At 34.4% G+C, this 16,752-nt stretch overlaps 1 protein-coding gene across 4 annotated transcripts in view; it reads left to right on the forward strand.

The window, feature by feature from the left end:
- Positions 1 to 16,752, forward strand: part of LOC150096041 (brefeldin A-inhibited guanine nucleotide-exchange protein 3) — a 377,536-nt gene that overhangs the window by 253,557 nt on the left and 107,227 nt on the right. For all 4 annotated transcript variants that reach the window (XR_016549919.1, XM_090408931.1, XM_090408932.1 and 1 more), the window contains exon 28: positions 4,282 to 4,426. Coding sequence is in view for 3 of the 4 variants with exons in the window: in XM_090408931.1 (XP_090265057.1) it covers positions 4,282 to 4,426 (145 nt within the window). In the remaining variant the exon portion in view is untranslated. The remainder of the gene's footprint in view (positions 1 to 4,281; positions 4,427 to 16,752) is intronic.

The raw sequence follows: 16,752 nt of genomic DNA on the forward strand, positions 1-16,752 counted from the left end.
TGTTGAAGAAAATAGACACTAAGTGTTTTTGAATCTTTTAAATTAGTTCAGAGATTTGCTTGGAGCTTCCTTTTTTTTTCCCTACCTATTACTAAACTCTCTTCCACATTACTTTTATTATTTTATTTTATTATTATGTGACACCTCCAGGAAGTCCAGACTCATCGAGGGAGGGCACCTACTCTATAACTCTGTCTCCACCACTCAATCCTCCAACTACAATGAACTGCAACTACCATCATCATCATCTACACCAACGCCATCTACCCCCCACCACCACCACCACCACTAGTATTTTCACAGACAATCACAAGCATTCATGCCCATGGTGAGATTCGAACCCACAACCTTTTGGCTGGAGAGTGGATATGCTGACCACTCGGCCAAGCAGGCCTGCTTTACACCATACATGAAACAGTCTCTATGAGAGAAAATAGTAATCAGGTTCCTTGTGATGTCTTCTCTCCACATTTGGATAAACAGGATATTCTATTGAGAACAGGCTGGAAGAACATCAGTCTTATGTTTTCTATTTTATATTGAAAAAAATCCTCAAGTTTGATTGAAAATCTATCTTTTCACATGCCATTTTAAAGTTGAATGCACATTCAAATACAGAGAGTGCTGAATTACTCTACATTACCCTAACTTGAAACTGTTTTCATACCAAACATTTAGGAAAGTTTGATCCTTATTAATAGTGAACAGTAATGTTATTTTATAACACTATTGTTAGAAAATGACAATCTCACACTTTGTTCAGATAAACTATTTATTAATTGCTTGCTTGTTTTTGTAACATTTCCATGCTTTCTGCTACTCATCAATGTATTTGTACATTTCCTTTCATATTTTTATTTACTGCTTCCATGCAGTTGGTAGTACATGCTCTATCCATTGATGAAACGACCTGAGTTTTAATCTTTGAAGAGTTTTTCTGTACCCTTTCAATTGGTAAGCTTCACAGAAAGACAGAGTTTTCCTCCTTGCAAAATGGAGAGACTGATTGAAGAACATGAGCACTTGATGAACAAAAATAACATTGCTGCATCTTTAAGGTATCTTAATGTCAATCTAGATTCTAACAGTGAATCTTTCGGTTGCACATTATTTTCTCAACACCTCTAATAAGATACCATCTGCTGCTTGTTTCAATGAATTTTTGATGCTTTCAGTCAGGATCTTCTAAAATTCAACCAAACTTAAAATTGAAGAATAATTCTGATTCTTACTATACTATATATTATTATTATTAAGAGAGACCTCCATGGAGTCAGGAACTCAATGAGGGAGGCCACATACTACATGCACCAGCTGTCCTACTTATTCTTGAATTCATTCACACTGCTTGCACACACACCACATTCAATGGCAATCCATTCCATTCATGCACTACTCTATGAGAGAAGAATCTAACCCTCGCCCTTTCTTTAGTGGCATTTATTCTCAACTTCCAAGGATATCCTCGTGTCCTTTCCCCACCCTTCATAAAATGAAAAATTTCATTTACTGAAATTCTGTATAACACTTTCAGAGGTTTGTGACTCTCAATCACCCTCTTCTGTTTGCTAGTGTTTGCAGCCTACAAATAATTCTAAATCTGTCTTAATAATCAGTATTCCATAATCCTGATATCATTTTTGATACTCTCCTTTGCGCGCACACACACACACTCTCTCTCTCTCTCTCTCTCTCTCTCTCTCTCTCTCTCTCTCTCTCTCTCTCTCTCTCTCTCCACTGTATCAGAATCATCACAGAAACCAGGAGACCGGACCTGTACAATAGTTCAAGTGAGGTGTTATCAAGTTCTTGTAAAGAGGTAAAATGACTTCCGTATCTTTACATCTCAAGTTTCATTTCAGCATTGTTGTTATTCTCTGAGTTGTATTTACAATTTTTGCTATATGACCCTTGGACTTCACAGCTTCCTGTCTACTAAAACTGCAAGATCCCTAGCCTGATCAGGTTCTTCTAGCATAATCCCACCAATATAATACAACGGATATCTAATCACACCAATGTGCATGACCTTACATTTATTAACATTGAACTGATAGCCATTTTCACATGCCTACAATTCCAATCCATTCAAATAATTTTGCAAGTATTGCATATCCACAGCACTACAGATTGTCCTGCCTATCTTTGCATCATCAGAATAGCTGCATGTTACATGTCAAATCGTTCCTAATGTCATTCATGTACAGATTGAATAGCCCATGGACTGATCTTGAAACTCACCACTGGTTACCTTGAATCTTGCAAATTCACATCCCCATATACAACTATTTGATGTCTGTCTATCAGCCATCCTCTTATCTATGCCAGTAGTTTATAATTCAATTCCATATTCTCCAATTTATGCAACAGTCCTCCATGCTGTATTCTGTTAAAAGCCGTAGCAAAATCCCAAACTATCATGTGTATCATGTGTAGTCCCCCTTGTCTAACTCAGTGGTAACATTATTATAGAATATGAGCAAGTTGCTAATACATGATCTTTCCTTAGTAAACCCATACTGTTTCATTGCAAAGTGGAGATTCTCTGTCAACCCATTTCTGAATGCGAGTCCTAACCAACTTTTCTAAAATTGCCACAACTCCTGAGACACTAATTGATTGATCATTAGATACATCAGTCTTTGCACCACCCTTGTGTAATGAGATTACCATTAATTCATTCTACTCCTGTGGAATCTTCCCTATTCTGAGACCCAAATTATATAGCCTGGTCTAAGGAATAGCCAGTTTAGCTGAACACTCTTTTAGCATCGGTGCTGATATCCCATCAGTTTCTATTGTAGACCTTATTCAGTTTGTACAACAACTCTAGTACTTCCTCCTCATACAATGAAGAGGTAGCTGTGAGTTCAATGTTTTATATACCAGGTTGACAGCATTTAGCAAAATGGCTACTCCTTACTTTAACAATCACTTCTACATCAGTCACCCACATACCATCTGCATTCAGTAGAGTTATTCTTTCTTTTACTTACAACATAATGATGGAATTTTTTTTTGAGTTGTAAATAACTTGTAGAGCCAGTTTGTTTACATACTCAGGCTTAGCTTTCCATATAACACTTGTGACTCTTCTGGCCTGCTGCTTATAATTATCATAACTGACATCATCCTATGCACACAGTATTCTTTCTGCACCATCTTTTCTTATGAATCTCTTGATTAATTAGATTACACATCCATTTCACTCCTACTCTATTTATTCTGATATCACAAGTAATTTAAGTATTTCTTAAATACTTCCCACATACTGTCGATATCCTTCCCATCCAACAACTGATACCATGGCACAGAACCCAGCATACTCCTCAGGTTCATAATTTCCTGCTTTGTAGTTCAGCATGTAATCCTTTCTGAATGGAACATTCATAAACTTACATCTCAAGCGAGTATCACATGATCACCAGCTGGAGGCAGAATAGTTACATCTTTAACTGAAACTCCCCTCTGACACTGTAATCAGATCTAACACTCTTTAACCTTCAGTTCCTTCTCTCACATGCTGCTTGAGGAAGTTGTCTCGCAACAGCTCAATAAATTCAGTTTCGTTCTTCTCATACAATTTCACAACTATCCAATCAGTGTTTGGATAATTAAAGTCCTTCATTATGACTACTCTTTTCACACCCATCATATTTATTTGGTGATGCATTTCTTCATAACTAGCAACAGATCCACTAGGTCTGTAACAACACCCTACTATGTATTTGATCTTGTTAGATTCCATCTCACACCAGATGGCTTCAACTAATACCATGGCACAAAAAAAAAAAACGTTACTAGTATTACAATCATAGGTCTCAACACTAACTGGATTCAAATCATATGATATCATTAGCAGCATGCCCCCCCCCTCCTCTCCAATCTTTTCCTAAAAATACTGTATACCTTGTTTTTTTTTCTGTTCTTATCTAGTTCCTTACTTATATATTGTGCAGTAAATTTTCTTACTGCCCAGTATAATAATAATCAGAAATGAGAAACAGATTTCTAAAAAAATAATAAAATAAATAAGATCCAATTCCTAGCTCCATTTTAAAATATATGTGTTATTGAGCTACATTAATTTCCTTTATGTGATAACCCATAGAAACATTTTAAAATGTTGGATTTCATGATTGTTTGATTAAATGAGACATCCTCTTCCTTTAAATTAAATATTTTTTTCGTTATTTGTTGAGCATTCTTAATAATTAAAATCACCTTTAATGTCATTATAAATGCTTAAACAATATTTCAGGAACCATATTATTTTCATAGGATCCAACTTCATTCTCAGCCAAATCTTGTAGAACCTATTATTCCAAACATGGAAATTATATATTTCAAAGAACAAGGAACTCAAATCCCATTATCGTCAGAGGAACTTAATATGGATACTGGAGGTGTAAATACAGATCTTCAGGTAGGAATAAAGAACTAAAAAAATGTACAACTTTTTCAGTCTATATGACTTCTCAAAGCTTAAAATAAAATATTATACAATATTCTCAAAGAAATGCCTTTCAGTACCATATTTTTTCTGGTATATAAGGTTCATTTGTTTTGGTATAGTTTGTTCGTTTAATGTTACTAGCATATCTAAAAATATCTGAAGTTGATTTTTGCTTTTATTTGGAAAATAAGCATTTCTTCCTTTTTCCTGTCCGTATGCTATTTCTTGTTTATTCTGTATTATATATTCTCTGCCATTTACACATATTTTTGTTTATGCTGATGAAGATCTGAAATTATCTTATCAACTCTAGAAATTTTGGATTTTCAACTTTTTTTTTTCTTCCCCTCCTTCAAAGTAATTTTAGCATTTTCTGTGTTAAAAATCAATGTAAACTGGTGTCAAACGGAAATGGCATATTTAATACTGTGTACTGTTAATTACTTTTGGACCAGTTTGAAATCAACAGGATTTTTCCTCTAGTGCTGTTTATTTTGGTATTTGATCAAATACCAAAATAGCTACTTTGGTATTTGATCTCAGTTCTCCCTTAATCAGTATAAATTCTCACTATACCTGCTATACTTATTCTATTATTTATTTCTCTGTTTGTGCCTAAAATGTGTAACATCTTCTATAGGTTTGTTACTACTGAGAATGCACTTGATGTTTTCCTGTCTGCTTTCAAAGTAAGATCAGATTTTCACTTTATAACATAGTTGAGAAATCATGGGATATAATGAGGATCTGTACTTAAGTTTTATTGATCTGGAAAAGGCATACGACAAGGTGTTGCGAAAAGCTTTTCAAAATGCTACAGTTATATGGAATAAATGGAACACTATACAGAACAATAAATTTTAAAACTTTAAAACAAATAACTAACATGTTTCATTTATTTGTTTTAGAGTAAAAATCTGGTCAACAATTCTGATTTGGCCTATATCCAATGTATTCTTCACCAGTTTTCTCTGCAATGATTTTTCTTAGCTATTTAAGTATGCTTGCATAAACCTTCCTTGAAATTTCTCTAATTCTTATATTGTTTTATTTTACTTTCTATAAATTCACATTATTGAGATCTATTCCATTCATCTGGAATTCACATTCTGAATTATACAATATTGGCATAAAACTTAGGTCTTCCAGCTGCTGTTCTGCATTTCAGGTTTCTAATAGCATTTCAATGCTGACATAGATATGTGATCGTGATTATATTCCTTGTGGATATTTTCTTTTACTTAATTTAATAATTTGTCAGAGTAATTAATCCATACATCTGGATATTTTTTGGTCATTTTGCATTGCTCTTTCCTCCATTCGTAGGATTTCAATAACCTTCAGAACATTTTGTTTTTTGAAGCCAAACCAGATTATGTGACTTAAATTCATTAAAGGTAATAATGATTTTATTTTTCTGTGAAATCATCTATTTATTTCAGAATCATACAGTCAGCATGCGCTTTAGCAAACACTTTTAAAGTGAACTCATTCTTTATAACAAACTAATGAAAAGTTTCAGACAAAATCTCATAGCATCAGTTTCTATTCTAATGAAAATTCCCTATAGTAAACTTATTAACATTGCAAACTTCCTTTGGTCGATTACAAGATTGACTGCAAGTTGACTATATAATTTTTGTCACTTGTTAAATGACAAATAATAATAATCTAAATTAATTTATGACTGCTTAATTCATTCATTTCTGTTTGAAAACTGTATATCTGTTAGTACTGGATATTTAACATCCAAACTGCTCCAAATGCAGCAAGATATTATATCCATGTTGATTGTCATCAGATAAATCTAATAGTTGCAATTTTTTAAGGAGACAAACTTTTCAGTTCCTTAGCTATAAACTGTTGAGTTTGGCCTTTGTATAGAGACACCATATGAAACTTCTTAGTTTCCAATATGTTACTCATTTGACCCATCTTTAGCAAAGGATTAAATGAAATCAATGTACAAACAATTCCTGACACACGAGTCAGTTCCACAGCTACTGAAATATATGTGCTCCTCAAAACTAATCGGAAAAATTTGGAATTTTCTGTTATTTGAACCATGTTAAAAATTATTCTAATTTTGTGAATGTTTTCACATTGAGAAAGATTTGCTAGTCAGGAGAGGGCTAGAAATATTCAAATCATTATTTTATGCAGTTAAAAGGTTTTCTAATTGGTTACAAACAGTAAACAATCATCATCATCAAATTCCTGCCATGTACCCTCAAGGGGTGTACAGGATATGACAGTACTACATGAAAAAATTACATCATTACCAACTTCCTATCTACAATTTTCCTCCAAATCAGTCTGTTACTTGTCAAGACTCCAACATTATCAGATCTTATATTTCTATCGTCTAAGGCACTTTGTACCGTATCAATCCACCTATATCTTGGTCTTCCTCTGGGTCGTTTTCCTGCCAACCTGGCAGAGAACACTTGTTTTGCTAATCTTTCCTCTCCCATTCTATTTAAGTGACCATACCATCTGAGATTAGCTCTGCTAACGCATTCCTGGATGCTGACAATGTCAAGTTCTTTCCTAATATCCTCATTTTTAATATGATATTGCCATTGATGCCATCTGTTCACGCCTCTAATCTTTCTCAGGACTCTCATATCTGCAGTCTTTAGTCTTTGGTCAAGTGTTTTACTTCTGACCAAGCTCTCAGATCCATAAGTTAAAATTGGTTTGAACACAGTCTTGTATACAGCTAATTTAGTGTTCCGACTAATTTCTCTCTTATTCCATATGAATTTATTCAATTGACTTCCCACGATACCAGCTTTGCTGATTCTGTTGTCTATTTCTATATTTAGTTTACCATCTTCAGTAAAAATTGTGCCTAAGTAGCTGAAATGTTTAACTTGTTCCACAGGGTCTCCATTCACAACACAGTTGACATTTTCAATGATTCTGCCTATTTTCATTGTCTTTGTCTTTTTATTGCTGACCTTCATACCATATCTATTACAACAGCTATTCAATTTAGTCAGAGAATCTTGCAGACTTGTAGCGGATTTATTTAGAAGTATAACATCATCCGCATAAAGCAAAGAGCTGACATTAACATCTCAAATTTTGATATCAGGTTTAATACCACATTCCTTCATAATGTGATCCATATAGATAATGAATAACAGAGGGGATAATGTACATCCTTGTCTCACACCAGATTTAACATTAAACCATCTTCCTGTACTTCCTTCAATTCTAACTGCTGACTCACAACTCAAATAAAGACTAAGTATTGCTTGATATAATGCCCCATTGACACCATATAACTGCAGCATATTGAATAGCTTCTCTCTTGGCACCTTGTCATATGCCTTTTCCAAATCGACAAAACTTAAATACAGATCTTTGTTATATTCCCATGCTTTCTCGACTATTTGTCGTAAAGTGAAGATCTGATCCTGACAGCCTCTATTTGGCCTGAATCCAGCTTGTTCTTCACCAAGCTTTTCTTCCACAATTCTTCTCAACCGTTTCTCAAGTATACTTGCATAGATCTTGCCAGGAACACTCAGTAGGGAAATACCTCTGTAATTCTCACATTCAGTTTTATTTCCCTTTTTATATATGGGTACTATGAGAGCTCTACTCCAATCATCGGGAATTCGTCCCTCTGTCCAGGATTTCTGAACTATGCAGTGCAGCCACTGTAAGACTCTTATACCACCATACTTCAGCATTTCTGGTCGAATATCATCTACTCCTGCTCCCTTTCCACATTTCAAGCCTTTGATGGCTTTTTCTACTTCAAGTATGGATATGTATTCCTGACTGCATGCCTGGTTAGTGTTTTTTATCACTGTGCTGTCATCACTGTTTGTTTCATTTAGCAGTTTTTCAAAGTAATTACTCCATACTTCAAGGATATCTTTTTCTCCTGTTTTCATTTCACCTTTATCATCTCTAATTCCTTTTACAGCACTCTTTCCTCCATTCCTAAGCTTCTTTAACAACCTCCAGAATATTTTGCCACCTTCTTGATATTTATTTTCTATATTCTTGCCAAAGTCCTCCCATGACTTTTGTTTAGCTAGTTTTACACACTGTTTAGCTTTCTTACATTTGTCTCTGTATTCTGTAAGAATAAAAGCTGACTTATTTGCCAGGAACTTTTGATATGCTTTCTTCTTTTCCTTCACTGCCTCTTTAACTTCCTGTGTCCACCAGGGAGTTCTGATTTTTTTATCTTTGCACACAACCTCACCACATGCCTCTCTGGCAGAATCAATCAATGTTTCCTTCAGAGTTTGCCACTGAATCTCCAAGGTTTGATTCCTGTTCTCAAACTCTTTCATTTTCTTTTCAATAATATTTCTGTATTTTAGTCTACAGTTTACATCTGAGAGCTGCTCAACCTTTATTCGCTTTAAAACTTTCTTACATGTTATTCTTTTCAATATGAAATTCAATTTTATCCTGCTCAAGACTAAATAGTGATCACTTCCAATTTCAAATCCCCTGTACACTCTGGTGTCCTGCACCAGGGAGAAAACATCACTATCAACAATAACATAGTCAATGAGACTTTTCTTATTCCTAGCCTCTTCTCTCCATGTGAATTTGTGCACATTTTTATGTTGGAACATGGTGTTAGTAATAACCAGTCCATGTCCTGAGCAGAAATCCAACAGATATTTGCCATTATTATTAGCTTTGCTCTTTTCTCCAAATTTTCCCAAAATATTTTTGTATGTCTCACAATCATTTCCTACTCTACTATTTAGATCCCCAACAAGGACCAACTTTTCCTTTTTCATTGTGTCAGTTGCTTTTTCTAAAGCCTCAAAAAATTCCTCCACTTCTACCTTAGTAGAACCTTCTGTGGGACCATAGGCACAAATAAGTCTCATTGTCCAGTTCCCCATTCTCATATTTGCCCACATTACTCTACTTGAGACTGACTGCCATTCAAGAAGATTAGCCTCGTATTTTGTGTTGAACACTATGGCTACTCCTTCTTTTCCTTGATTGTTATTGCCTGAATATAACATTTTGTATTTATTGCTCAGAAAGATCTCACCAGTTTTGGTCTTTTTTGTTTCAGTCACCCCTATTATGTCGATCTGGTACTTATCTAATTCCTCAGCTAGCTCCATTTCTTTGCCATTCAGGCTTCTTATGTTGATAGTACCGATCTTTAACTCTGGTGATGTTGAGTTGGGGTTTGTTTTCAGATTTGTAAACAGTAAACAAAATAAACTATTAAACAATTCTAGTATCTTATTTTCTAGAACATAAGACTACTAGAAACTACAAGAAAGAATGAAATAATATAAAAGAAATTATTACAACAGCAGCATATGGAATGCATAAGTATGGCACAAGATGAAATTGAATACAAAACAAACAAAACAGTCTCACTCTGCTGAGCATTTCCCATTTCTGTTTTTTTTTTTAAATTAATGAGTTTATTTTATTCATCAGTGATTTTTACAAACCAGTTATCTTCTTAACTATAGAAGGTAATTGGTTTATTGATGGATTGACTTAACTTTGTCTCAGCTATACAAACATTATTATGTGACACCTCCAGGGAGTCCAAAGGCTCATTGAGGGAGAGTGTGCCAACAGCATCGAACGATTGAATCCCTTCCAACTGCTAACCATGCTCAAACTTGCTTAACTTTTTGCGAGCCATTAGTAGCAGAGGCTCTACCAATTGACCAACCTTTGCTGGCTGACAGTTCAAAAACAAGCAGACCTTGGAGTCTTAGTGGCAAACTAAGGAAAAAACTCTGATTTATGCAAGCATACTTGAAAAGAAGTTGAGAAAGATTGTGGAAGAGAAACTTCAAGAAGAACAAGCTGGGTTCAGGATAAATATAGAGGTTGTCAAGATCATATTTTCAATTTTAGACAAATGTTGAGAAATCGTGAGAATATGACAAGAATCTGTACTTAAGATTTATAGATCTGGAAAAGGCATATGACAAGATGCCCAGAGAAAAGCTTTTCAAAACACTATAGTTATATGGAATAAATGGAACATTATACAAAGCAGTCTTTAGTCTATATTTAAGTTATAAGTCAGCAGTTAGAATTGAAGGAAATGCAGGAAGATGGTTTGATGTAAAATCAGGTGTAAGACAAGGGGATGCACATTATCTTCACTCTTATTCATCATCTATATGGATCACATTAAACTTAATATTAGAATCGGTAATATCAAACTTAGCTCATTGCTTTATGCAGATGTTGTACTCCTAAACACATCGAGTGCAAGTTTCCATGATTCTCTAACTAAATTGAATAAAAGTTGTAACAAATTTGGCATGAAAATCAGCAATAAAAAGAACAAAACTATAAAAATAGGCAGAAACATAGAAAACTTCAACTGCATTCTGAATGGAGATCCTATAGAACAAATAAATTATTTCAGTTATTTAGGCACAGTTTTTAGTGAATATGGCAAGTTAAATCTGGAAATAGACAACAGAATAAGTAGAATTGGTATGTGGGACTAGTTTTTAAAAAAAAAAAAAAAATTGTAATGGACAACAAAAAAACATTTTTTTTTAAAACCAGTCCCACTGTTATACCAAATTGTTGTTGTTTCGTGCACTGTGACAAACTATTCTTGTGCTCTGAAGATGCTGGATATAATGCCAGTGAAATATCAGCTAATAAGTTAATAAATATTAATTATTTTCTTATAATTCTCTTACAGCAGAGCCAAGTCATATATACCACACCTTCTTATCTAATGGCTACAGTTCTTACAGTATCAAAAAAAAATCAGTCCTTCCCTCAATCCTTGATGTTCTTCTCAGAAAGATTTTAGTAATGTATCATGATATCCTATGTCCAAAGCTCTTTAGAAAACATAGCCAGAATCTTAAAGAAATGCATGTCTTTCAAGCCCTGCCAAACAGTTACTACCCTTATACGTTCTCCTAAAGATCAGCTCTATGCCTGTAGTATATAAAGTGTCCTGCTCTTGCAAGTTGGCCTACTATGGATAGACAGGAAGATCAGCCAACATATACATGGAAGAACACAAAAGATACATCTGCAATCATGGCCATGGTCAATTGGGCCTTGCGGACCATGCTTTAGATATGGCCTATAGAAATCATTTGGAAAAGACCACCATGCTCTATCACAGTAAATTTAAAAGAGAAAAAGACTAGTTTGGGAAGCTGTAGCTGCTCTCGGAAATCAGAGCACTAATTTAAACAAGTATATTTCCGTTAAACTTCCCAAAATATTGGAAACACTAATACTTTGAGACCCTAGTTTACATCCTGAGCTGTCAACAGGTACCCACAGAGGGCATGCCACCTAGTTAGGACTCTAGTCTTTTGTTTAACCCAGCGCTCAGATCCATTTGTGTTGCCTCTGTGTGTGTGTGTGTGTGTGTGTGTGTGTGTGTGTGTGTGTGTGTGTGTGTGTGTGTGTGTGTGTGTTACAAGTCTCATATTATACTCATTGACAATGTCTCAATGTCTGGGATGAAATATTGGAAGAATTAAATAATATTTTTAATCCTTTCTCAGTGCTGTTCACTCCTTTAAGCATCTAATATGAATATAAGATACCATTGGATATCTTGTTATGACGAAGTGCATAACTTTACACTTACTAACATTGAACTCAAAGCTGTTGTCATTTGCCCACACTTCCAGTCTATTCAAATCACCCTGTAAATACTATATATCAGTAGCATCTCTGTCTATCTTTTCATCATCAGCAAACAATTTTGAACATCTTCTCTCAGGCACTTCCCAATGTCATTATTATATCATCATCATCAAATTCCTGATATCTACTGTCAGAGAGTATGCAGAATATTACAATAGTACTATAATGAAATGTTATATCCCTTCTAACTTTCAATAAACAATTTTCCTCCAAATTAAGCTGTTATTTTTCAGGATTTCAACATTATCAGATCTTATATTTCTGCCTTATATGGCATTTTTTAAAGTATCAATCAACCTACATCTTGGTCTTCCTATGGGACTTTTTCCCCAACCTTACAAAGAACACGTTTTGCTAATCTTTCTTCACCCATTCTGTTTAAGTGAATATATGACAGTATCATATTAAAAACGAGGAGATTAGCTAATGCTTAGCAAGTGGTAAGTTCTTTCCTAATATCCTCGTTTTTAATATGATACTTCCATTGATGCCATTGGTTCACTCCCCTAATTTTTCTCAGAACTCTCATATCTGAGGTCTCCAGTCTTTGATCAAGTATTTTATTTTTAACCCAGCTTTCAGATCTATAAGTTAAAACTGGTTTGAACAATGTCTTATATTCAGCTAATTTAGTTTTGAGTGATTTCTCTCTTATTTCATATAAATTTATTCAGCTGACTTTCTACCATACCACCTTTTCTAATTCTGTTGTCTGTTTCCATATTTATTTTCACATCTTCACTAAAAAATTGTGCCTAAATAGCTGAAGTGTAGACAATATGATTTTACCATGTTTACTCGAATATAACTCACACTTTTTTCCCCAAAATTAAAGTTAAAATAATCATGGTGCAAGATATATGCAGAGAATTTTGGAAACTAAAGTTTTTCAGGAAAAAATGAAATTGTTGTTTATAATTAAATTTTCAGTAATCATAATTTATAATTGCTCACATCAATTAAATTTTAATTATCAACATTATTTACACAATTGACCACTCATCTTTATGACATGATATATTTGAATCTTTAATAACAATGCTTCTGTAATTAAATTAAAACAAACAGTTTCATTATTGCTTGTCCTTTTATCATTTCGGAATCATAAGATCACTTCAGTTTTTTTAAATTATTGATTTAAAAAAAACTGAAAATGGGTATGACTCACCAAGAATCTTCTATTCACTATCTCTACTTTCGGTCTCCATAGCAGTTTCCTCTTGTGCATTGTCAAGGTCATCTACCCAAATAGTGTCATCTTCACTCCCATCCAGGGCATTAAAGATGCTGGTTTTTAAAAATCTCTTGGCAATTTTTTCTAGCAAAATCATGTCCCATCTCTCAAAATCCAGTTGCACAACAGTTCTAATGATGGTCTCTTAATCTTGCCTGCCAGAGTGGTCGTAGCCACTGGCTGCCATCCACTCTGTTTAGAATTTTCTTACATATTTTCGAATAGTTTGTTGATTAATACATCCAAGGGCTGTAGACAAGATGTAAGACCATCAGGAATAATGGCTACATCAGTCTTCATATCTGAAAGTTGTTTTACTATTTCAGGTTCTAGGTGTCTGCAGAAACTATCCAACATGAGGAGAGTCAGGTATCGAAATAAGGCTCTTGACCTTTTGTCCCAAACTGTTCTAATCCAATGTGAATCATTGTAGTGGCCATCCACCCTTAATAAATAATATTAGAACTATTTTTGATGTTTACGTAAAATGAGCGAGACAATTGTCATGATTTCAGTTAGACTGATTTGAAACTTCAAAAATCTGGTCTGGCACAGCATAGTATTGACACTAAACAAAGTATCCTGTGGGCTGAAGCTCATCTTCTCCATAGAAGCAGTTTTAAATATGAACACCTTTCAAATAAAGTTCTGAAGTCCCTTTACATTGGCCTAACCTTAATTGTAACAATTGTCTCCCTCTCCCAAATGTTTGGGAGATTTTCATATTATGTGAAAATAGTATTAATATTAATTTCTTGCATGCAGCAACAGTTTTCAATTGCTAAATCTATTGTTGTATATACCTTGTATTGCTTTGCTTTGATTTGCTTGTTACATCATGAAAATTATGGAAACAACTACCACATTAGAGTAATACTTTCGTTTAATATAAACCAAATAAGCACTCGATATTTCTACCTTCACATTAAGGTCATCATCTGGAGTGTATTCATATATACAAAGAAACAAGCTGAACTACAATCTATGTGGTATGCTAAATTTACTGATCAACTGTTAAAACTATTGGCCTGACCTCTGGTTAAAAAAAAAGAGAAAAAAAAACTTATCACATCAAAGCTAGAATCTTGTTATTATTATTTTTTATTAGGTTACAAAATTAAATTAAGCAGGAGAACAACATGTTCACGCAAAAAAAATTACTCATATAAGTATACATATAGGGGTGCTTAAGGATCAAAGCTGTATAATTGAGAGGAGACCTGCACATAGCCTTTAAAGGAATTCAGAGAACCGACCAGGGCTTCTGCCCTAATGTCCAATCCTTGCCTTCTCGTGGTGCACCCTGTTGGGTATCTACCTGGATACTGAATGAACGAGGATGGACTGGCAATTTGGGATTTAGCCGAACAAATTGTATTCTTATTGGCTTAAACCAATATAAAAAATGATGGTACAACATGACAAAATTTCATGCCGGCTGGAGTGTTGCCAGATTAAACAAGGTCCCCGTTGTTTTCGCCAGGGAACCAGGCGAACAGCAAAAAGTCAGCTACGGAAACAAATCTGAAAACACACCCCAACTGAACATCACCAGAGTTACAGATCGGTACTATTAACATAAGAAGCCTGAATGGCAAAGAAATGGAGCTAGCTGAAGAATTAGATATCGACATAATAGGGATGACTGAAACAAAAACGACAAAAACTGGTGAGATCTTTCTGAGCAATAAATACAAAATGTTATTTTCAGGAAATGACAATCAAGGAAAAGAAGGAGTAGCCATAGTATTCAACACAAAATACGAGGCTAATCTTCTTGAATGGCAGGCAGTCACAAGTAGAGTGATGTGGGCAAATATCAGAATGAGGAATTGGACAATGATACTTATTTGTGCCTATGGTCCCACAGAAGTGGAGGAATTTTTTGATTCTTTAGAAAAAGCAACTGACACAATGAAAAAGGAAAAGTTGTTCCTTGTTGGGGATCTAAATAGCAGAGTAGGAAATAATTGTCAGACATACAAAAATATTTTGGGAAAATTTGGAGAAAAGAGCAAAGCTAATAATAATGGCAAATACCTGTTGGATTTCTGCTCAGGACATGGACTAGTTATTACTAACACCATGTTCCAACATAAAAAGCTGCAGAAATTCACATGGAGAGAAGAGGCAAGAAATAAGAAAAGTCTCATTGACTATGTTATTGTTGATAGTGATGTTTTCTCCCTGGTGCAGGACACCAGAGTGTACAAAGGATTTGAAATTGGAAGCGATCACTATTTAGTCTTGAGCAGGATAAAATTGAATTTCATATTGAAAAGAATGACATGTAAGATAGTTTTAAAGCGAATAAAAGTTGAGCAGCTCTCAGATGTGAACTGTAGACTAAAATACACAAAGATTATTGAAGGAAAAACGAAAGAGTTTGAGAACAGGAACCAAACCTTAGAGATTCAGTAGCAAGCCTTGAAGAAAACCAACAGGTATTTGCCATTATTATTAGCTTAATCAGCCAGAGAGATGCCTCTCTGGCTGATTAATTCAGCCAGAGAGGCATCTGGTGAGGTTGTCTGCAAGAATAGAAAAATCAGAACTCCATGGTGGACAGTGGAAGTTAAAGAGGCAGTGAAGGAAAAGAAGAAAGCATATCAAAAGTTCCTGGCAAATAAGTCAGCTTTTGCTCTTAGAGAATACAGAGACAAATGTAAGAAAGCGAAACACTGTGTAAAACTAGCTAAACAAAAGTCATTGGAGGACTTTGGCAAAATAAATATCAAGAAGGTGGTAAGATATTCTGCAGGTTGTTGAAGAAGCTTAGAAATGGAAGAAAGAGTGCTGTAAAAGGAGTTAGAGATGATAAAGGTGACATGAAAACAGGATAAAAAGATATCCTTGAAGTATGAAGAAACCTGCGTCACCAAAATTTAACAATTTTGGTGAAGCAGGCCTTTCAGATCATGCTCTTAAACCAAATTGATTGGAAAAATACTTGTTCTTTACATCATACAAAAACCTGGTTTGAATGGAAATTTAAAGAAGCCTGTAAAATTTTGATTAACCGCCCTAGTCTTAACAATAATGGTGGCATAAAAATCCCAAGAATTTGGATGGCACACATTCAGCCCACTTAGTTTTCCAGCATACCCTGATTTCAGCACTCTAAGCAATTTTTTAGTTTTTATTGGCCACTATTCATGCTGGCTTTTAATTTATATGTATACTTATATGAGTATTTTTTGTTGTGTGTGAACATGTTGTTCTCCTGCTTAATTGAATTTGGTAACCTAATAGATAATAATAATATCACTCTAACTTTGTAGTAAGGTCAATAGTTTTAACAGTTGATCAGTAACTTTAGCATACCATGTAGATTGTATGCAGCTTGTTTCTTTGTATACTACAGATGATGACCTTAATGTGAAGGTCAAAAACGTCA

Source organism: Typopeltis vanoorti, chromosome 19 (assembly GCF_054136105.1).
Source record: "Typopeltis vanoorti isolate ZY-2024b chromosome 19, IOZ_Tvanoo_1.0, whole genome shotgun sequence".
Lineage (NCBI taxonomy): Eukaryota > Metazoa > Arthropoda > Arachnida > Uropygi > Thelyphonidae > Typopeltis > Typopeltis vanoorti.